The 22,499-nt window shown below is 52.8% G+C and overlaps 2 protein-coding genes across 2 annotated transcripts; one reads left to right on the forward strand and one right to left on the reverse strand.

Annotated features, from left to right (window-relative positions):
* The first annotated feature begins 4,382 nt into the window (after positions 1–4,382).
* WBP2NL (WBP2 N-terminal like) lies at positions 4,383–12,943 on the forward strand. Its single transcript, XM_088532817.1, has 8 exons — positions 4,383–4,485; positions 7,733–7,841; positions 8,362–8,497; positions 10,031–10,123; positions 10,824–11,018; positions 11,357–11,485; positions 11,853–11,929; positions 12,344–12,943. Exons 1-8 carry the CDS (start codon positions 4,427–4,429, stop codon positions 12,389–12,391), a joined length of 846 nt encoding a protein of 281 aa, XP_088388943.1. The 5' UTR covers positions 4,383–4,426; the 3' UTR covers positions 12,392–12,943.
* A 3,742-nt stretch (positions 12,944–16,685) lies between these two features.
* On the reverse strand, positions 16,686–21,363 carry NAGA (alpha-N-acetylgalactosaminidase). Its single transcript, XM_088532965.1, has 8 exons — positions 21,176–21,363; positions 20,519–20,693; positions 20,167–20,344; positions 19,510–19,604; positions 18,663–18,824; positions 17,990–18,187; positions 17,377–17,520; positions 16,686–16,859 (listed from the first exon to the last, which is right to left on the reverse strand). The coding sequence occupies exons 1-8, from the start codon at positions 21,361–21,363 to the stop codon at positions 16,686–16,688; spliced, it is 1,314 nt and encodes a 437-aa protein (XP_088389091.1).
* Between the last annotated feature and the right edge of the window lie 1,136 nt (positions 21,364–22,499).

The raw sequence follows: 22,499 nt of genomic DNA on the forward strand, positions 1-22,499 counted from the left end.
CTGTGGTCCTGTCTTTATCCCTTAGCAATGCAGCAAGGAGAGACTCTAAGGATAGATGGTGGAGTCAGTGCAGGCAGCGTCTTCCAGTGAGGGCCGCAGAGCTTTCTGATGGGCCTTTGGGGCTGGGAAGGCAGTAGCTGGTCTGGAGGAGGACAGTATTTTATCCCCATTTCTTGCTGTGGCTTCCCCGAGGGAAACAGAAATGTGGAAGTGGCTGGATGGGGGAAGTGACATACTAACATGTTCTGAGGTGCAGGCAGTGACTGATGGGAGACACAGAATCGGGTCTTGGGCCTTAGCATCTATTTGAGAAGCATCAAAGTACTTGAGTCAAGGTACTTGGGGGAATATTGGGTACTATAAAAAAAAAAAAAAAAAAGAGGGGGTAAAAAAGCAAAACCAGGAGGCGGAGAATGTGTTTGTGCAGCAGAGGATGTCATGCCCTGAGGCTCCCCTACCTCACGCCTGGCTGCAGCAGTCTCTTCGGCCTCTCCTCACCAGCACCGAGCGGTCCTGGCCATACCTTTTCCCTGCAGCAGCGTCCCGTTGCTGAGGGGCGCAGGGAACACTGTGTCAGACAGGGCTGGCTGGGGACTCCTCGGGGCCGCTCCGCTCAGCACGTGGCCTTCGGGCTCTCAGAGGAGTCTGAGAGAGTCACTGAAGGTGACGCACTGGACCAGGGTCTCCTTTGGTCTGCACTGGTGGTGAGAACACAAGAAAACCCTTCTCTTCGCTAAAACATGTGCTACTGCAGCAGTCTTAGTCCGTGCTGGCCCCCTGGCCCTCTAACTGCCCTCCCAGCTTCTATGTCCTCTATAATTTTTCTTCTCATTCCGCTTTACCGCTCCATATCTTCCTTATTTCATTTCTTTCACTTTTACTTTCTCTGTCTCTGCCCTTTTTTTCCCTCTTTCATTTTCCCCAGGTATTCCTCTTCTCCAAGTTCTTTCTTCCTTCTGCCTCCTTGTCTCTTCAGCAGCTCTCACATGCTGTGTTTTTGTGCCATGTTTAGAAGCTGCTGTTTTATGTTCCCATGAAGGGGACTAGGAGTGAAGGGAAAGACCCAGCAGACTGTGGAGCAGCAGCTTTACTGAAGTTTTTATTGTCACGTTTAGCTGGTGGCTACAGGTCAGGTTGGATTCATTTTCATACTGTAAAAGACATTGTTTTTAGGAAAGGCAAATGCACCTGGCCTAGTCTGTTCCCTCTTTCCTCTGGCCAGCCTGGGGCAGGTCTGAGTATTCAGACAGGAGCAACGAAGAGCAGCACATGCCCTCTCAGGCTGACAGCAAGGGCTTCACTGAGCTGGGGTGCAGGAAGGTGAAAACTATGTACAATAAGGATGAAGAGACATCGCTGAATTTAGTTATGTAGAAAGGCACTTTCCCGCTTTTGCCCCAGGTTCCTGTGGACTGGGGCTCCCCGTCCTCCCTGGGGCTCAGCTGCCACCACATGTGTTTGCAATGCTGCTGGGGCAGAGAGCTCCTCGCCCAGCAGCACGGAGGGGGCCTCACATCTCTTTTTAAGGAGCTGATTTCCCTGTTCGTACAGATGCCAAGTCACAAGTCAGTGCTGTCACCCAGAGCACCTTTAGTTTTCTTAATCTGATGCATCTTAATCTGAGGCATCTTAATCCAGAGGCATCTCTGGCAAAAGAGCACTGCCAGCTCTTTCCTGTGTGTAGCTGAGCCAGGCAGAAAGCCCCAGGGCTGACTGCACAGCAGGCAGGAGGCAAGACGGGGCTCAGCCCCTCCTGGCAGACACCACAGCGGCTGACAGCCCCTGCCTGTCTCCTGGCAGATGCCTGTCACATGCTTGGCAGGGAATGTCACTTCCAGAAGAGCAGTAGGTTGCATTTAACATGCACATGGAGGCTGCCATGGTGTGGGACTGAGGGAGCATGAGTAACAGGAGGTGTAGGGGGTTAGGGATGAAGGAAATCCCAGCAAGGGAAGCGCTGGGGATGATTCGAGCTAAGCCTGATGTTTGCTGACAGAGCTGTATGGGGGCCAGCCCTGAGAAGGCAGAAAGTGCTTTAGAGACAGAAAGCCTTAGCAGAACCATGTAAGAGAACATGTTGTGATGTAGCTTTCTCTGTTGTTGTCATTGCAAAGCAAAAGTCTCCTCAGTTTTGCTCCTACCTGTCCACACAAATCAGCCATTCTCAACATCACAAGGACGTGAGGACCCTATTGGTCTTTCTCGATCCTTTTACCACCCATGCTCATGGCTCGCGGCGCCCCTGTATGCAGTGTGCACGTAGTGTTACATCCTTCTGCCCATGTGTGCCAGACCTCCCAACCCAACAGAAAATAAAAGCCTCTTCGCTGGCGCAAGCAGCTGTATCACAGACATCATGAACAGGGAAAATATCCAGTTACTGCTGCTTCTCCTCCCATCCATCTTGGCCACTCACAGTCAGAGGCAAGGTACAAGCCTCCACGTGGAGGCCTCATCTCCAGCTGGCCAGAGCTGCTTCCCCAGCGTGGACATGACTCCAACACCATCCCTGTGTACTCTGCCATGGCTGCTTCTGCCCATTCTGTACATAACGTCTGAAGCCCTGTGCAACAGCAACAGGAAGGACATCTCCAATGCTCCCCTTCTTCACTGCACTGGAGGCTGAAGCTCCATCACATCCGGCAGGTGCATAAGGAGGTGCTTCCTACAGTTGCTTTCTTACATGTCTCTTTTACGGCCATGCTGCTGCTATAAAGAAACTCTCTTGCCATTGGGCTTTGTCACTGCAGGCTGTGACATGCACTGTTGGTGCCAAGTGCTGCAGGGTGCCTTTTTGGTTGTCGTACGTTCACTTTTGGGCCTAAACGCAGGTTATGGCAGAGAGGCAACACTGCCCTGCTTAGTGAAGTTGCACAAAGTGGTCTTCATGCAAAAATAGAGGGATATTTTCCATTATTTTTTACCTTGTTTCCAGCTCTGCTCTGCAGTTCCCTGTCAGATCACGGACTAATGGACCTATGGACCCATAAAAGTTCACTGAGCAAAATGAGCTCAGGTACACCACATTGCCATCCGGTTATCCAAACATCCCAAAGGCAAATGTATATCCACCAGAAAGTCTTTGCACATTTGCAAGGGGCAACAAAACAAAAACTGTCCGTATTGGGTGACCGCAGGAGATAGGAGGAGTCTGTTGGGAAAAAGATCTCTGCTATTGGAGAAGTTGGGAAAAGCCTCAGTGGATCATGGCTCTCTTGTGCCACCAGCTGACCCCCGGGATGGCCACAGGCGGTCACACAAATCCCTCCCTGCCACCTCTTTAACGGCACTCAGAGCAGAAAGAGTTCACACCACACCCAGGAGGTGCACAGCCTTTCAGCACTCAGAGACTTGGAAACTATTTTCCATGTCAGCTATTCCCAAAGGAAGTTTTCAACATGCGGTAGATCCCAAAGGCCTAGACTGGACAAAATATCATTTGGGCTAGCTAAGGTGTTAAGTAATATTATGGCAGACGTGGCTTTGCCCTTAAAGAGAGCAAGAAGGGCTATGTTTAGTCACTAGTACTTTGGTTAATTGTAGGGGAACATAAACTACGAGTGGCTGTTTTTGAGCAGACATCTCAGAGGGAAAGGCTGTGCAAGACGCGCTAGTCAGCCCTTCTGAAGGGGCGCGGCACGCCTCCGAAACGGGCAGGTAAAGTGAGGTGCTGGAAGGGTTTGAGGGAAAGATGGAGAAAAAGGGCTTTAGGAAGACGTGAATGGAGAGTTGGGAGTATTTACACAGAAAAGCTTTCCCTGAGCGCAACCAACTCAGCCTGGCCGCAGCAAATCCGACTGGAAAGACATGGGAGCGTGCTGGAAACACCCGAAGCTGTTCCGGAATGACACTCTTCCCTGGAAGACGCACGTGACTTAACACGGGAGGAGTAACCCCAAGGAGATACTGGGAGCCTCCTGTAACGGCCGCCGGGAGCGCAACGGGGGCCGCTGCCTGCGGGCAACACGTGCCGGTGACAGGGCCATGAGGCGACCGCAGGGCCGCCACAGCCCCGTGTGTCCGGTGCGAGCGCTGGGCTCTGTGCGGACACGAGCGGCCTCCTCCTCCTCCTCCTCGCGGGCGGGCGGGCGGCGCGGGGCGCCCGGCCCAGGCGCTGCGGGGCCCGGAGGGTTTTGTGGGGAGAAAAGAGGAAAAAAAGAAAAAAAGGCAGAAAAAGAATCAATTGTGAATTAGGGAAACCAAGATTAAAATAAAAATAAAAAAGACAACCCTTCAAGATCAAAACACTAGAGACGCTTAGAAAATATTTATTTCTAACAGTTACGCCGCCACAGGCCGCGAAGGTAGGGGGAGGGCAAGAGAGCAAGGTGCCGGGTGACGTCACGGCCGCGGAGGTGGGACGTCACGCGGGGCGGGTCGCGACGTCACGCGGGGCGGCAGCGGCACAAGGCGGGGGCGCGGCAAGATGGCGCTGAACAGGAACCACTCGCAGGAGGGTGGCGTCGTCGTCCCCAATGCCGAGAGGTAGCGGCCGGGGGAGCCTCTGGGGCCAGAGGGACCCCCTGTGCGGGAGCTATGGGGCAGGGAAGCTCTGCCGCCGTGGGGGGAGGCCCTGTGGGGGAGCTATGGGGCAGGGAAGCTCTGCCGCCGTGGGGGGAGGCCCTGTGGGGGAGCTATGGGGCAGGGAAGCGCTGCCGCGGTGGGGGGAGGCCCTGTGGGGGAGCTATGGGGCAGGGAAGCGCTGCCGCCGTGGGGGGAGGCCCTGTGGGGGAGCTATGGGGCAGGGAAGCTCTGCCGCCGTGGGGGAAAGGCCCTTATAGGGGGCTTGATAGGGCAGAGGAACCCTGCGCTGGGGGAGGGAAGGCCCTATGAGGGAGCTGTAGGGCTGGGGACCCCAGCTAAGGGGTGCTAAGGGCCTTGCAGTGGGGTGGCCCTGGGGCTGGGGACCACGGCTGTGCCGTAGCTGTGGGGCTGGGGAGTCTGGGGTGGGGGGCACAGGAGAGTGGTGAGGCCCTGCCGTGGGTCCGGAGCGGGCAGGGCGGATGGGAACAGTGCGGTGGCTGGGGGCCCCAGGGCGGCTGCTGCTCAGCCCCCTGCTTGTGGGGCAGCCCCTCTTCATCCATAAAATGTGCCGTGATCATGGAGATGTGGGCATCCCTGATCCCACCTTGCCTCCCCCAGGCGAGCCGGGACCTTCAGGTCCCACCTTGTCCCACCGCTGTCTCCCCCGAGCACAGCCCCGGGGCCGCTGCCATCCCTGCTGCCCCACGTTGTGCTGCTTTCGCTCCCCTAGGGACCCTCGAGCCGCCAGCCAGCCTGGACGCTGCTTTCCCCTGCCCCTGTTTCCTGCTGTTCCGTTCCTCGGGTAGCGGAGAATCGTTAGAGAACCTCGTGTTCTCCCAGCTTGTTTTTGCACCTACTCGTAGACCTCTGTGCAGCCCTGTTTGTCTGCTGCCATCTCTTCTTCCTGCTTCTCTCCCCACTTTGCTTCTGGAGTGACTGGAAAAGCTGGAAAGATCTCTGAGTTGCCTGCGCTGGAGCGTCGGTGGCGTTTTCAGCGGTGTCCCGTGTTAGGCTGCTCCTGCCACCTGTGCGAGCAAACCCTGTCCGCCTCGTGCACCCGCCTCGCACGTAGTGTAACTGGCACTTATGCAATTCCTTTAATTTTGAGAGGAGAACAGCGCTGAATCCACAAGTAGGAGCGGAGGGTTTCTGCCTGTGTCAGAGCGGAAGCCCTGGGGGTTGTTTTGTTCAAGTCCTCCCTGGCAGTGTTGGAACATGCAGGCAGAAGTAGAGCAAGGAATTAGCAAACTTTGCTTTAAAAATAACCACAAAGCTGCCCAGTGTGTTATCACCGGACTTGAGGGGAACTAATGATCCCGGAGAGGCAGAGATCACTTAAGCAATAGGTTAAGCCTTAATCACTTGTTTGTGGTAAGATGGGGTAAGAAGCAGGAGGGTTTCTGCCAAGAGACGAGCTGAGCAGAGCAGATGCTCTTCTTGTCCTGGGAAGTCTGAACCGTCTGATTAATGCTGACGCTCGCCACTACCCGAGATTGCTGGACCAGCTTGGCAAGTCCTGACCTCTCCTTAACTGTGTCAAGGTGCTTCCGAGATCCGGGACTTGCCTGCAGAAATCCTGGAAAGGAAAGGTGTGTTAAAGGCCTGGCAAGCTGTTTTCAGCCTGATATCTGATCAGAGCAACATGCTCCAAATAGTTTTGAATTTATAACTCACTACTTGTACTTTTTGAAACGTGTGTCTTGGCTGACTTAGAGGAGATCCCTGGATGCTTGACCTCAAGCCCTTATTCGAGGTGCTGCTTAATCACAGGCGGGTGAAGTCGGAGCTCCCCGGGGCGCTCGGCCGGCCCAGGACAGTCCCGACCCCACGCGCAGCCCAAACCGGTTCGGCAGTGCAGTCGCTCCCGTGCTTGGCTGCTTGGTTATCTGCATGTCCGAGTAACTTTGCAGGAGTAAACATTAAAGTGACTCCATGGAAGTTCTTCCCGAAGAAGTGACATGGCGTGAACACTGGCTACGGGATGATGCTGAGGAAGTAATACTGGGAATATTCAGAGTACAGAGGCATTGCTTGTACATGGGTTAGGAGAAATGCCTCCCTTTTACATCTGAGAAATGGAAGAACCTCTGCTGCATCGTCAGCCTGTCCCTGACAGGAGAATGGAGCTTTTGGTTGTTTTCCCGTTTCTTGGCCTTACCAATTTCTCCTTTCCCACAATAATTATACAACTCCCTGGCTTGATCCGATTACAGGCTGAATATGTCAGGATAACCTTAGGTCTGGACTCCTCAGGCTTATACTGAGGTGATTATTGTTTTTTAGAGTTCTAAAGGTTTCTTTTTTCTTCTTCTTCAATCTCAAACTGAAAATGTATTGGGTTTTTTTTCCTCTTATTACTGTGACACGCTGCAAGCTCCTCACTCCCAGGTTTCTCTCATTTGTTCTGCCTTTTTTTTTTTTTCCTTACTGAGTGGTTTCGGATCTGCCCCCACTCCACACTTGGTGGCACTCTTTTCCAAGCTGACTCTTCCCATTTTCCGACAAAAAAAAGCTTGGGTATCTCCATTTCTCTAAGCTAAGAGACATGTGTATTTTCTCATGAAGCTTTGATGCCAGCAGGAGTTTGTTCACATAGACTTCTGATGATGACAGCCTCGCTGCTGCCACCAGGGCAGCCTCAGTTCTCTTCTCTGGTGCATTGATTTTTGTCATAGTTATTTACTTAAGTCACGCGAAACGTGGTCAGCAGTTAGTGTGTTAATGACGTGACTTCCCCTGGAGTGCAGCCTGCCCCATGGGTGCAGCATTAGAGGGCTTCTGTTTGTGCAGTGGCTGGTCCTAAATGTCAGAATGCTCTTGGTGAAAGAGTGGCTTCCTCTGAGCTGGTCCCCACATTTCCATGGGAAGGTTTCAAAAATTTGGCCCTCTTGGTGCTCCTACCTTAGGGTGGAAGCCCTTTTCCTGAGGGTGGGGGAATAATGCCTTCAGTCATAATGCTTAGGAAGTGGAAAGCGAAACCATCCTTTCAAACCATCCTTTGGGGAGGAGGAGCAGGGCTTGTCCCAGTGTGGGGTCTCTTGCTCTGCATAAATTGTCCTCCATGTTCAAAGAGAACACAGTAGAACTGAGTCTTTGGGAACCAGTTCAGAGTTTCTGTTGTGCTGGCCCCTCTCTGTGTGGTGGTGCCTGTGTTAGAGCTACTGCTGAGGTCTCTAATTTGTCCAACTTGTCCGGTTTCCTCCGGCAGCATTCTCAAACAGTGCAAAGATGTGGAGCTCTCCTTCAGTGACGTGACGGGGAAGCCTGAGGCCTTCAAAGGCACCAAGAAAGGAATGCTGTACCTCACTCCTTATAGGGTAAGTGTAATAGCAGCAGGGCTTCCCCTTTCTCAAGGGATCTCAAACTTCTAGCCCAGAAACCTCATGAGTGAAAGGAGAAATGATTTGTAATGGGGAGTCACTGGGAGTATTAGGTAGAAGAAGGAGTGGAGGAATAGGACGATCTATCCTTGTATTGGTATCCCACCAACTAAAGCTCATGCCAGCTGGGAAATATCCATGTAGAGAAGAAATACCATGTGATGTATCAGTCAGTATCACTCTGAAAACTGTCCTTAAAAAATAGAACAAGAAAAATCTCTATTTTGTGTGTTACTGTGGAGTGAAAGTGCTCCTGGTGAGTGAGCCGTGACATCAAGTCTGTCCCGCAGTGTAAAAGCTGTGCGCCTGAAATCGCGTCACTCACATCGACACTAGACGCTCAGTTCTCCACGGCAGTGTTTAAACTGCCCATTTGGGGCCACTGCCACAACTAGAGCTCCATAATCAGCCTTTGTATCTAAACCAACTTCTTCAAGTGTTCCTTCCTGTCTTACAGATGATCTTTGTGACGAAGGGCAAGGATCCCATGCTGTCTTTCATGATGCCATTTTATTTGGTGAAAGGATGCTCTATTGAGCAGCCCGTTTTCTCTGCCAATTACATCAAAGGACAGATTCAGGCTGAGGCAGGAGGTATGTGCCCATGCTCTGCAGACTAGCTCTTCCTGAGTTTCCCAAGTCCTCTCTGCTGTGCTGAACTTCAGGTGGAGGGCTTGCTCGCACAGGAAGAGTGGCCAGTGGGGCTACAGCAGCACCACTAGCTCGTGGTCACTAGCAGCACCACTAGCACTTAGTCACTAAGGAGACTCCCGACTTCTGAATTTTGAGATGTGATTTCAGTGTTACCTTCTGCCCCCAAAGCTCATAACTGACTTCTGTAGGGTGGCTTTATTTATTCTTTTAGGCTCTGTCTTGCCGTGTAAGTTGTGTGCTTGGTTTCTGCCTGTTTTCTCTTAGCTTTGACCCGAGAGGGTGGTTAAGTGACCGAGTCACCAGCCACTGTTATTGTTAGATATATTCAGCAACGATGCTTGGATACATTCAACAACTATACGTGGATACATTCAGCTACTGTACATGGTTTATGGAGACCAGTAGACCCTTACCAACATGTGTACATTTGTATGCGTCTCAAACACTGCTTTGCATCAATGATTCAGCTTTGTTCACAACTTGATGCTGAGACTGATAGGAACTATAGCAACAGTCCTGACCAAACCTGGGAAATTGCAGATAATAAACAGGATTAAAAAACAGAGCTATTGATTCACACTTCTTCCCTCTTTAGCCCCCGGACAAGTTTATGTGCACTTGGATGCGTTTGGAGAGCTTTCTGCTCTTGCTTCATGTTCCTAACAGTGCTTTAGTGTGACTAGATTCTGGTTTGTTGATCAGCCATTTCCTGATACTGAAATCATTTGAGACAGTGGTTTTAAGGAAACTCCAAGGGGATGACTTTTTCTGTGGAGGATTGCATGTTTTATTTCTGCTATGCATTTGTTTTCTGTTCTCAAGAGACTCTGTCTGCATTTACTTTCTCAACATAACTTCATTACTGATTAGGCAAGAAAAATGAATATTAAGCTTATTTTATGAAATATTTAAATGATGTTTTAAAAAATATAAAGTACTCTTGTGTTTATCTTGTGATCTTGTTGACTAATTAGAGATTCTCTGAAAGTTCTTTATTATACCTAGATGTTTATAATCTGTCTGAGCTCCTGTGGGGCAAAAAGATTTAAAACGTACTTAATTCAAATCCTAGTTTGAATTTCAGACCCTGAGATCAATAATAAAATTTCATTCAGGTGCTTTGTTAAAGTCCTCAGTGAATTAAATGCTTTGTTTTGTTTTCTTTGCACTGTAATCATAGGATCTGCTCAACCTTTTGGGAAAGGACAGACCAACCCAGGATATAAAATAGTTTTGGAAATCTTTCTAAAAAGTCTTTAAATAAATAAATAAATTCCTGGTCCTCTTGAGACATTATTTAGAAAGCATTATTTCGAGGACCTCTGAGACAAAGCCATGATTCTGCCCTCCTGGCAATACAATACAAAATTTAAGGTATTCTTTATTAGAATTTCAATAAATTTGAATATTAGCTGTTTTTCTGCTGTAGCCAGTACTAAGGAGGCTAATTTCAGATCAAATTTTCTCTCCTAGGTGGCTGGGAAGGGCAGGGAACATTTAAACTGACTTTCAACAGTGGAGGAGCCATCGAGTTTGGACAATTGATGTTCAGAGCTGCTTCCAGTGGTAAGGGGTCTTCGGAGTCTTCAGTTCTACTCTGGTTGGCTGAACTAGGGGCTAGGGGAGGGGGCATCCTCTGTGCTGTCCAGTCCTCTTCCTTTCACCTTAGTGCTTGGTGTAGCCAGAATATTCTGGAGTTTGTGTTTTTAAGGTGGGCTTTGATTTTTCCATGGAAATTTATTCTTCCTGGAGAAAAAAAAAAGAGTTGAAATACATGGCAGTGAAAAATATATCCTGAGCTACCCTCAGCCCAGTTCTGTCATAATGGAAAGATAACACATCCAGATTTGGAGAGGGGAAAAACAATTTCAAAGTTTTATATTTAAAAGTTTTATATTTAAAACTTAAAAAAAATCCAAGCTTCATGTTTAAAACTTTGAAATGGAAAAAAAATCAGCCTTTGTTGAGAAGAAAGTTTTAAAAAATACTGATAAAGCTTTTATGAAATGGTCCCTTTTTCCAATCTCAGAAGCCCTGCTGTTGATCTGTTACCCTATAGCTAGTATTAGTGCGGCTGACTTCTTTTAGCACCCTATGAACTTGCAGGGAGATTATTTCCAAGCGCTTTTCATGCCCAGTGCTATGGTGGAGCTGTATAATGGATATCTCCAGAACTAGGATCAGGAGAAACAGGGCTGCATGAAGAGGACTCTGCCTTTTACTCTGTACAAACATGCAGTTAACACAAGCTTCCGTGTGCCCCCAGCTTCCAGCGGAGCCCCTCTGCAGAGCCCTGCCTATGGCTACATGCCCGTCCCGCCTGCGCCGGGCGGTTACTCGCCCGTGCTGGGGGGCTACGCTCCTGCTCCAGCAAACGGGCCATATCCCTACATGCCACCACCCATGTATGCCTACGGACCAGCTCCACAGCCCATGGGATATCCCTATGCTCAGCCTCCAGGTAAGGGAAGCTGCGCGGTGATGAGTCACAGTGTGCGCGTGGTGTTGGCTGTGAAGAAATCATGACAGCACGCTGAGGGGTGCTGAAGTTTGGCCTCCTTTCTGGACAAGGAACGGGTCCTTGTCTGTTCAAATCTTGCTGTGTTTTGATGATCATACCTGTGTGTCTCCAGAGTTGTAACTGGACAGGAGGTAAAACTGCAGCATTGAAATGGTGCTCCTGCTTGGCAGGAGCCGTTGACGATGACAGGCATTAGGCAAACATAAAACCTGTGCTTTCTGCTTCCACATCATGCCCCCTAACAACCTAAAACATCAACCTGGTGTCGTCTTTCACAGGTATCTACCCACCACTCCCAAACACAAACCCTATGAATGTGCCACCTCCTCCCCCGTACGCCGGGCCATCTCCTGCAGGACCTTCAGCCCCCTCGGCTCCCACAGCCTGGGTGGCCCCAGGGATGCCAGGTGAGTGGGACGTGGGGCTGACATGGCCCAGGCACAGAAGGGCAATTGGAGGTTTGAGCTCTAGGTGGTGCTGGTGGAGGGGGAACTTGTTGTAGGAGCTCTAGGTCTTCTCGGTCTATGATTTGAGGTGACAGAGGACTGGAGAAGCTGCTCAGCTTTACACTGGTCGTGGTCAGCTCTGGCCGCCTCACACCTTTTCTGAACTGCTCCAGATTCAGACTCAGCTTCTTGTGCTTTCTACTGCTCTTTGGGTATTTCTCCCCTGCTCCCCAAAAGAGCAGTAGCTGGGGAGAAGGTTCTGGGGCCACAAGCAAAAGCCACCTACGACAAATAGGTCCTGTGTTTGCTCCCTCTCTTTCCTCTCTAGGTGGCAGTAAGGCCACGGAAGCGACTTCCAGTGCGTATTACAACCCTGCCAACCCGCACAACGTGTACATGCCTGCGGTAAGCACTGCCCCCGTGGAGGGGCTCTGCGCTCTGGAGGGGAAGCTGCGAGGGAGTCGTGAGGAACACAGTGCTGCCAAACTGAATTTTGGACAGTCGCCCTTTTGGCTATGGGAGTCAGATCGTGGCATGTGCCCCACAGAGTGAAATCTGATGGCCTGCTTGCTGCCTCACAGTAATCACTGCTCAGCTGGTCTGGGTGCAGAAAGCATGCATTTCCCTGGGGGAGGTGGGGATGGTGGTGCCATAACTAGAGAGAAATTGTGGGGTGAAATGACAGCCTAAAATACAGCATTCAGTTCTGGGTGTAACTTGCTGGGAAGCAGTGATTTCCCATAAGCCAGGCTTGGGAATGCTTGTGAAGAGATCCACATGAAGCAAGCGCAGCAGATGACTCTCTTGTTTTTCTTCCAGGATCAGCCACCTCCTTACACACCTCCTGAGGATAAAAAGAACAACTAACAGAACCAGCCTCCTACGCTGTTTCCCTGAAGACAATTTGGCTGTCACTACCCCTTGGGTTAGCATATCTCTAGGTCTCTTTATGTATATACAATGTATGTAGTTTGGGCTGCTGGGCGCCTGCCCTCCTTAAACATTCAGTCTGGCAATACAAGGCAGAGTGGCAGCACTTTCCTGCTTCTCTGCTTCATCTCATGAGGTCAAAGTACTAAGTTTTTGGTCTGCCCTTGGCCTGAGCAAAGAGAAGGATTTCTTCATAAATCAGCAAACCACGTCATTATTCTAGGAGTAAAATATGAAGGCTCTTGGACTAGAACTGTTTGGAGTGGAAGCCTTTTGACTTCTTCAAGCACCAGCCAAGAGGCAAGGTGTAGACAGCCATGAAGTTCCTCACATAGGCCCTCAGGAGTCCCAGAAGGGTGTTAAATTTCTTAAATTCTGGCACAGTTCAGTGTGAGATGGGACTCTGGAAATCCTGTGTCATCCTGGAAGCATGTGTTCATGTCCTGGACTAATAGTCATGGGGTCATAAACTTGAGAAATGCATCTCGAGAGACGCTTAATCATTTGCTAGTGTAAGTGGGAGAGGGATGGGCCCCAACATGCAGAGACCAAATCCAACAGCTCAGCCAAAAGAACTACGAAGCGCTCGGATATATCATCCTACTGCATTTTGGCAGCAAGAGGAGCTTCTGGGCAGAGACACGTCTGCTTTCAATGCAGCAAAACCCTCTGCTAACATTTCTCCATCTCCTTTCCTAGTTAGCCTTCCAAAATGGGGTGAGATGTTGCACTCGCTGGTGTCTGTAGAGCCAGCGCTGCCTCTTCTCTCTGCTCCTTCCCCTTCGCTGTGAGATGCACCTCTGTATTTCCAGTGAATCTTTCCCCCACCCAGCAGGGGTTTGCTGCAGGTCTCTTACATGCTGCAAAACCAGGCTGTACGCTTGCCTCCTGCTCATGGCAGAGGAGCTGCATGAGCGGTGACTTCCCAAACTCAGCCCGCCTTTAGCTGTAGAATAGAAGAGCATGTGGGCGGTGGGGCTGCCGGGCTGCGTGCTGACAGCTTGCCAGGTGTGCGTGTCAGTCTCCCTCTGGGTCTTCTAGGAGCTCGTGCAGGGTGTGATCATGGCAAGGGAAGCCTGAGCTGCGTCTCCCTTCCTTGGGCTGCTGCAGCCATGCTGTGTGTGCCCATGTGTGGGGAGAGCAGGCCCCGAGTGCTGGGCTCGGGTTGCCTAGGGGCGCAGCACCCTCCAAGCTGGGGTCTGCTCTCCCTGGTGGGGGTATTACTAGTGCTCAGCTCTGCTGCTGCTCAGCCACAAACTTTCCTCCTTCTGTAGGAGATAACTGCCATTAAACTGCTCTGAAGAGAGTGTCATTAGTGTGATGGAGATCACTGTGATCCTTTACATGTATGGGATCATCCTACTTCTTCCCTGTAGTCTTCCTGCTTTCTCAGTGAAGAGGAAGGAGCATTTTCATCTTACTTCCCTGCATGCCAGGGCTCTCCTTTAAGTGAGGTTTGCACAAATATAAGAATGAATTCTTGAAGTAGCCTAGCATAGAGGGAAGTGAACTTCCTTTTCTAAAAGAAGAAAAAAAAAGAAGTTTTAAATCAGAGTTAGAGATGCTCTGATGATTCTCTAAAACTAAAATATTAAGCCATGAATGTTTGTAACTTTTGCATTGCACTTTAATATAAAAGTGTTGGTAACTCTAGCTGTCTCTTTGCTGTTGTGTGTGTTGTGTTGATCTCTATCATTCCTGCCTATTGCAGAGAAGGCAGCGACGAGGGATAAACGTGGCCGGTCTTTCTGGCTGGCTTTGGGTCAACCCTGCACTCTCCCTGTGCACGGGGAAGCTGGGTCTGGGATCAGGACTGGGGGAAAAGACAGGCAGGAGCACCAAGTTTGACTAACCATTTGACTGCTGGTGGAGGGCGGTTTGTGCCTTTGCTGCTGTCACCAATGTCCATGTCCCCTGGGCAGGTGGCACTGTTTAACGGAGATGGTGTCACCACCTTGCCCCTCACTAAAGCTTTATTTTTAGTAGGCTTCCCTCAGGCAGTATTAGCTATCTTCAAGAGGAGCTCCCAACTAGATGGTTAATCCAGCTTCCCCTCTCCTCCTCCTCAATATTGGATAAATAAATACACATTAAAGAGCATCACTCTTAATTGCAGACTGTACAGCCTTGAGTTTCCCCTTGTGCCAGTGAAGGCTGATGTCCTGTGGAGCACAACGTAGGTCCTGGAAAGCTGCTCAGCATCAGTTGCTGCCAAGAGACCAACTCTATCTCCCAGCATAGTCCTTCCTCCCTGGAAGTGCTGACCCTGAAATCTGCCCCTAACCAAACAGCTAGTGGTGCTGAATAAATGCCAGAGACAGTCTGGGACCTGCTTCCCTTTTATTGAAATTGTCTTCATCACTTAGCAAGAACGAAGCCAGCTCCTGTACCTGGGCATGAAGTTGGTGGGTTTTTTTTTTTTTTTTTTCAGTTATTGGCATTGCAAAGCGTCATATTTGGAACTTGCTGCTATTCTTGGAGAAAGCAGCTGCGAGGGGCTAGACTTGGCCCCTGGTCCTCCAGGAACTGGAGTAGGTTCCCCATCTTCCTGTCATCTGGAGTGACTCAAAAGTGGAAGCTTTTTTTTTTTTTTTTCGGTCCTTCTTCCCTCCAGCTAAGTTAAAATGGGGCATTTCCCCAGGCTGCGCTTATCAGCGTTACCAGTCTTCCTCGGTTGCCTTATACTTTCAGGGAGAACTTTAACAAACATTGCACCCCTCTCCTGAGTCACTCCAGGTAGGCAAGTGACCTGAAACTCCTTAGCTGTTCTGTCTGTGCTTGCCCCGAGCAGGTCTCCTAAAATTGCTCTGGCACAGGGCTGGGAGAAGCAGTGAGTGATGCCACAACCCAGCGCGTTAGCCAGCCCTTCTGTGGACACTGACAACATGTGTGGAGTCTCCTTCTCTGGAGACCTTCAAAACCCGCTTGGACGCAGTCCTGTGCCACGCGCTCTAGGTGTCCCTGCGTGTGCAGGGGGGTTGGACTAGATGACCTCTAGAGGTCCCTTCCAACCTTAAACATTCTATGATTCTATGTTGAAGTACATGAGATCAGGGAAGATCTGCCACGTTCTTCTCTTGTGTCTCCCTGATAAGAAACAGCCATGGGATTGAGGGGTGGTGTCTCCATAATGTTTTGAGACATTCCTTCCCCCCAACGCTCTTCTACTTGGTTGTTTGTCACTGCTTTTCTCCCTGTGGGTAACAGCACAAGCTGGTGCCTGGGAAGGATGGCAGTTTTCCTCCTTGTGGTCAATCCCATCCTGACTAGCATCTGTGGTAGCAGATGCAGATACTCAGGATCATATGTACAGTCAGGCACAGCTGAGGTACCAAAATGAATCAGAGAAAGGTTTCAGAGCTCATGCCACAACTTGTTCTGAACACCTCCAGGTTGTTAGTGCTAACTCCTCCTGCTGCTGGATCTGTCCATATAGCTGCCCTTTGGAGAAGGAGGAACTGTTCCCTGAGAAACCCTGGAGTGTTCATCCTCCTGAAAAAAAGCAAGACCGCAATGTGCCTTGCAGCTTGTACTCCAGCGTGGCTGCGAAGCTTGGTGGTAGGAAGCTCCTGACGGAGGAGTGGGACTAGCCTTTATTTTTGGGGCACGCATGCATGTCAGGGAGCAGCAGTGCTGGCCTGCAGGCTGCTGGCAAAGCTGGCGCCTCCGGGAGCCTCCCTGCTGCTGCACCATGACCATGCGCTCTCTGGGAGCGCTTGGTCTCGTGGAGGGCACGTGGCAGGGTGAAGCCCTACTCCCACCCCCTTATTCTGAGCCAAGCTGATTATAGCAAAGAGGTCTTCTTTGAGTGTCCAATACTTGCAAGTCACTTCATCACACGCATGGAGAGTTGTTACTGAACATGATGCTACAGCCTTGTTAGAAGAGTTCCCGCAGTGGTACCTGCTTTGACATGATGAGGTGCTCAGATATCAGAGCTGATAAGTTCAAAGTGGGACTGGACCATCTTCTAAGGCAACTTTCCACAGGAGCGCTTTGCAATGATCGAGGAATCAAGCTGTGCACCACCCTTAGGAAGCAGGTAGCAAGAAGTCCTGCTTTTCACAGATCAAGCAGAAATCATCAAGTTTGTACCAGAGGAATAGCGTAAACTTCATCCCCCTGCACTGTCGATAATATCCACGAGAGGCACTTGTGCCACACAGAGCAAGGCGCTCCAGGGCCTCACGGACGCCCCCGGCGCTGCCCTGCGCCCCAGTGCGGGGCCCCGTCACAGAAGGATGGGGCGGACGCCTGCCCCGGGGCCCTGCTGCCTGAGCAAGTGCCAGGGCTGCGCCAGTGGCGAGAGGTACCACATCACCACTCCCGAGGGGTTCACCACCACCGTGAAGTTGTCTCCTGTCTTTAAGCTGCTGATGATCTTACCGCTGTACACGTCTTGGACCTGCAAGAGAGGGGCAGTCTCTGCTCGGATGTCCCCAAATCATCCAGCCAGGGTCAACACGCCTGCTGCTGCCCTGAGCTGGCCAGGCCATACCTAGGAATAGGGCTTTAACCACAGGCTCAGCCTCAAAACCTGACCCACCCCTGAAGCTCCCTGCTCAGCAGTTGATAAACAAGGTTTGCAGGGACAGGATGAGAGCTGGGAGAAAAAGAGGGGAAAATCAGCTGTTCCTTCTGTGTCCCAGGCAGCAATGCAGTCCCCAGACTTTGTCAAGTCTTTCTTAAGAGAGAGATGACAGGGCAAGCAGGACATGTTCCCCTGCCAAAGCACAGCAAGTGGGTGTTTGCCACCAACAGGGCAGCGTGTGACGCACAGCTCAGGGTAGGGGAGCAGGTTTCCCCTTCCACATAGACACAGCAAACGGGAAGGGAAAAATCCCCTTTCCTGTCCCCAGCGCACGGGGTGACAACAGGAGGGAGCTCAGACACGGTGGGGGCAGCTGGCCGGCAGCGCTCACCTCATACACAGCATCGCCCGGGAAGTGGAGCTTGGCCAGGCTCGTGGTGTAACGGAAGGGCATGTCCGTCCTCCGGCTGAAGAAGACAAGGGCGCTAGCGGCCTGGGACAGCGGGCGCAGGAACACCTCGATGTGGAATTTCTCCTGGCATGGGAATAGGCTGGTGAGACAGAGCTGCCAGGACCAGCTCCCTCTTGTGGGGACACAGCAGGGAAAAAGCCCTGAGCAGTGCTCGAAGTGCTGCAGGCTCTTAGGGCACCTCCTCGCTTGGACCCTGAGGAAACCAGGAGCAGCAGGAGCACCTGCCTGCCCGAGGCACGCAGGGTGCAGGGAGGCAGTGCCAGCAGAGGTTTCCTGCCGGAATCCCTCTTACCCGTGTCTGCTCTTGAGGGCATGAGAACATTTAGGCCTGCAGGGTGTTCAAGGAAAGACCCATGCAGGGGTCTTGAGTTGCAGGAGGTGTTCACAGAAATGCTGGTAATTTCCATCCTTGCCTGGATGGATTGCTAAGTCAGCAGGTCACTCCCACAGCTCTCTCTGCATACCCTCTCTCTCCTTCAATACATCAATCCCTGTTTCCTCTACTCTCCCTCAAATGCACCTTCCCCCTAACCTTGACAATTCTACGTCCCTGGATTCCCAGGGGGTCCTGGTTGATCTGGATCATCAGCCGGTTCTGCAGGATCTCCTTGGCGCTTGGGGAAATGGTGCGGAGGTCAGTAGACATGAGGAGCGGAGCTGCCATCACTGTCCACAAGGCCATTTGGGAGCGTGCCTGCTCGTAGCTAAGGCCAAAGTTTCCAATGATGAGCTGGAGGGGAGAGGAGACAAAACAAAGCAGAAGCAGCAAATGGTTGGAAACTTCTCTGCACGTCTGAGTCGGTGACGCTGCACCCTGCTAGGTGGGGAGTAAGCACCAAAAACCTCACATGCTTTCACTTCCCTTCGAGCAGCCTATCACTGCTAGAAGGTCCCACTTCTGCCAGGTGCTCAGCGACCAGCACATATTCAAAAGCACCCTTAGCTTCACCCCAGTTTCTCCCCCTTGCTGTGCAGGGGGCATAGGGAAGGACAAAGAAAGACACCTGGGCAAAAGGACAGGCACACACAAGGGGCCGAGGGTTCACTGCAATACAGGTTTTTCCCTCTGCTTTGCAGGGCAACACAGGCTTTTCCTCTCCCGCCTGAAAGCCAGACAGATCCTTCCTTTGCCTTGTCTCTACAAGTGGAATCCCTGAAATCCCCCACCCCTGCCTTGGGTCCATGCACCCACCACCCAGCCGCACCATGTCGGGGTCATTCCAGTGGCCAGGGCCAGCCGCCAGCTGCAGCACGTCCTGGTGCGCAGAGAACCAGTCCACGATGGAAAGCACACTGTCCCACGAGTCCTCAATGTCGCCATAGTTCCTCCAGAGATTGCAGATCTCTGCCAGGATCGTGTAGTTCACCTGGCGAGGAGTAAATGAGTCAGGTAGGAGGGAGTCTGCAGGCTGGGGGGACACAGATGCTATCTCCCTCCCTCAGCCCCAACAGCAGGAAGGTGCACCTAGACTTGCTGGGAGCTGCAGTGTCCAAAGAGTATTTGCAAGCCAGAGAGATCTAGGGAAGGACAACATGATGGACAGGACCATACCCAGTATGTTACGACGTCTGTCAAAACAACCATGGAGGCTCTGGGGGAATAAAACCATTGCAAGGGAATAGGGGTAGATTAGGATTGATTCAGAAGGTGGGAGGTGGGTAAATCTGTGCTCAGGTAACAAGTAGTGTTACTACGAGTAACATGCTGGGGAAGAGTAGAAGCTCCATTTCAAGCACTGAATCAGACAAGGCAACACTGAGGAGAACAGTCTGTCAGGATCAAGCCCTCAGGAGCTGAGAGGGGTGGGCAAGGCCTTGGGGTCTTGCTCCAAGCTTATATGGCCTAGTCATGTCGGGAATCCCAGTTTTCCATGGGAAGCCAATGAAATGGCCACCTCCTGGCAAGGGGTTTATTTCCCCTCCTGGGATCTACAGGGCCATCCTATAAGTAAGAAAGGAGTGTGGTACATAGGCTTCTGCAGCTCGCAGTGAGAGCTCCCCAGGGCACACAGAAAACCCACCAGATCCCGCATATGTTGAGATAACCCTCACCTTGGGAGGGAGCCCACCCTGATATGCTGGCCAGCTGCAGGAGTAGACTATGGGACGGCCTGTCGCATTCAAGGCCTTCGACATCTTCGGGTAGCCTTAGGGAGAGAAGAAGCTGAGTGGTTAACTTGCATTATACCAGCTCTTTGTCCAAGAGCTGTCCAGGTTACCCTTTTGCCCTACAGCTAGGGTGCACTCAGTCCTGGGAAGGCCATGGCAACCCTGCTGGAATGGAAGCCCTCAGAAAGCCATGCGTGGGCTCAGCCAGGAAAAAGATGTAAAGCTGGGAGACAGACAAAAGCTGCCTTCTCCCAGGATCAAATACTTACCGCTCTGACTCTGGGACACAAAAACCAACCCAGCCTCAAACCTCCAAGCTCACCATGTGCCTGCATACATGACTTCTGCAGGAAAGGGATCGATGAGGATGGTTCCCTCCTCCTCCACTCTGGGCCCTATTTCACATGCAGATAAGCCCCGCAGCCCCTCTGAGATGCAGCTTGTTTGGAAACCAAACAACTCATCAGGGTTGCAAAGATCGACATGCGAGGAAAGAAACAAAGCCAGCCAAGCAGTTCCGAGGTCAGAAGTCAGACAGCCACTCCCAGCTGAAGTAGCTACAAGAGAAAAAACAGACAGCGAGCGAGCTTCAGCCTTTACCCTTTGCCTGCACTTGCGCCGATGAGTAGCACCCATCCAGCTTCAGCATGTCCACACCCCACTGTGCAAAGGTCTGGGCATCCTGCTCCACATGGTCCAGTGTGGTCCCTGGGTAGCCCCCACAGGTGAAGGTGCCCAGGTCTGCATAAATGCCCAGCTTCAGACCCCGGGAATGGACCTGTCAGGAGACAGGAGATACAAGAGTCCAGAGCATCTCGCAGGGAAATGAGCTTCTCTATCTTGTCCCAGCCCCCCTGCCACAACAGCTCCAGCCAAGTTGATACAGGGAAACGGGGATGCCCCCATCATCTTCATCCTCCCTCAGGATCCAACCTCTCCCACATGTACTTACATAGTCAGCCAAGGCTTTAATCCCTCGGGGGAACCTCTTGGGATCGGGAACCAGCTGCCCGCTTGCGTCCCGCTGCTTCGCTGACCAGCAGTCATCAATGTTGACGTACGTGTAGCCCAGCTCTCTCCAGCCGTCCTCCGCCAAGCGGTCTGCCATTTCCATGAAGAGCTTCTCACTGTGGTGGGAGAGACAGACTGATGCGGCGTCTCAGGCTGTAACACTTACTTCTTGCTAACTCTGCTGCAGCCAGCAGGATTTTTGAACTGGAAATAGAGGGTCCACCTTCCCCTGCCACCGCAACATGGGCCTGGATGACACAGGAAGGTCTCCAGCGGCGCTAGCAGACCTCACCAAGCAGGAATATCTTCCTGACACATTGCACAGCCTGCCCACGTCTTTCAGCCTGACGCTGGTCTCCCACATACTGGTTTGCCCCATGTCCTCACCAGGCACCGTTTTCCCACCGCTGCAGGCCTTGCCCAAGGGTGCTGACATCCCACCACCCTGCTCAGCCCATGCACCCTCCTCAGGAGCTTTTCCCACGTGCTGCCCCATCCCGCCCTTGGCCAGGGCACATCCGAGCGCGCGGAGGGGGCGCTCCGCACAACCGGGCCGGGCCGTGCCGGGTCGGGGGCGGCCCGCCTGGCCGCCGCTCACCTGATGCAGTCGTGGGGCGCTGCCTCGCAGTCCACGTTGCAACGAAAGCGCTCCCAGGCCAGCCAGCCCATGGGCGGCCTCCGCGCCAGCCCGTTCTCCAGCGCCCGCGCGCCGGGCGGGCTCAGCGCCCACGCGAGCGCCAGTGCCCAGGCGGGCGCCAGCGCCCAGGCCCGGCGCCCCCGCCGCATGGCTTGGCTCGGCTCGGCTCGGCTCGGCTCGGCTTGGCTGGGCTGGGCTCCCCTCGGCTCGGCTCGGCTCGGCTCGGCTCAGCGAGCAGCACCGCGGCCCGGCCCCGCTCACATGATCCCTCCCGCATCACCTGACCCTCCGCCCGCCTCCCGGCCCGCCCGGCCCGGCCCCCGCCGCCGCCGCCGCCCCCAGCGCCCCTCGCCCAGGTACCCCCGGCACCCCGGGTCCCCCCGCGCGGCTGCTGCGCCCCCCGGGCCGCTGCGGCGGTGCCGCCCGGCTTGGCTTCCCCGCGGGACGGGCGGCGGGTGCCACCTCGGCTCCCCCCGGAGGGGCGCGCGCGCTCGCGCCCTGCCCTGCCCGGGGCAGAGCTGCGGGACGGGCCCGAGGGGGCACCGGGGGCTGCGGGTCGCGCTGACGCGGGCAGGACTGACGGGGGCAGCGGTGGCAAAGCGGGGGCGCGGGGTGGAGGGGACAGCGAGGAGGAGAGGGACGCGCGGGCCGCGGGGAGCCCCGGAGCCCGGCCGTGGGGACGGGACCCGCGCGCAGGCACAGGCGCCAAACATGGCCCGGGGCGCACGCAGCCGGACGGGACCCCAGAGCTCCGCGCCCGAGGGCCAGCACCTCCGAGGACGGAGGTTCCTCGGGATGCCCGGGCCATGGGCAGAGCAGCCTCGGGGGAAAGAGTTGTTTTCCTTGGGTCCAGCCAGATTGCTTCCTTGATGCAACTTCTGTCTGTGTGCCCTTGTCCTTGGGGCCCTGCCCTATGGGTCCTCCTGGAGGAGAAAGGCTCTGGGAGGGAAGTTAGAGGTTGCCTTCCCCTGAGAAGGAGGACCCCATGGTGCCACCATGCCTGGCTGGGGGCGGCCTTCGTGCTTTATTTTTTGCATGCTTCTTGGTGGGGTGTTTCAGCTCTTGAGCCCCCATTTGCACTTGTAAAAGTGCAAAGGCTGCTCTCATTTCGTAGGATCTACTGCACACAGATGGCTGAACTGCCTGCATGTGGCCTGAGCAGATGATGCAGAGAGGTGCTTCTACAGAAGCTCTCTTTATTTTTAAACAAAACCAAAACAAATCCACAGGAGCCAGAAAGGTCTGTTTCAGTGATGCACCTTTCTCTTCTTTCAGATCCAAGCTC

The sequence above is a fragment of the Tinamus guttatus genome, unplaced genomic scaffold, assembly GCF_059628265.1.
Source record: "Tinamus guttatus ecotype Peru unplaced genomic scaffold, ASM5962826v1 Tinamus_guttatus_pri_ptg000472l, whole genome shotgun sequence".
NCBI lineage: Eukaryota > Metazoa > Chordata > Aves > Tinamiformes > Tinamidae > Tinamus > Tinamus guttatus.

Bases quoted from the DNA above. Each gene is read 5' to 3' on its own strand.
- WBP2NL (XM_088532817.1), top strand. From the start codon at position 4,427: ATGGCGCTGAACAGGAACCACTCGCAGGAGGGTGGCGTCGTCGTCCCC. The intron at 7,842-8,361 runs GTAAGTGTAATA...CCTGTCTTACAG, and splicing joins TGTACCTCACTCCTTATAGG to ATGATCTTTGTGACGAAGGG. The intron at 11,486-11,852 runs GTGAGTGGGACG...TTTCCTCTCTAG, and splicing joins GGTGGCCCCAGGGATGCCAG to GTGGCAGTAAGGCCACGGAA.
- NAGA (XM_088532965.1), bottom strand. From the start codon at position 21,363: ATGCGGCGGGGGCGCCGGGCCTGGGCGCTGGCGCCCGCCTGGGCACTG. The intron at 20,345-20,518 runs GTAAGTACATGT...GTCTCCTGACAG, and splicing joins TTAAAGCCTTGGCTGACTAT to GTCCATTCCCGGGGTCTGAA. The intron at 18,825-19,509 runs GTGAGGGTTATC...ACTCCTCGCCAG, and splicing joins AGGGTGGGCTCCCTCCCAAG to GTGAACTACACGATCCTGGC.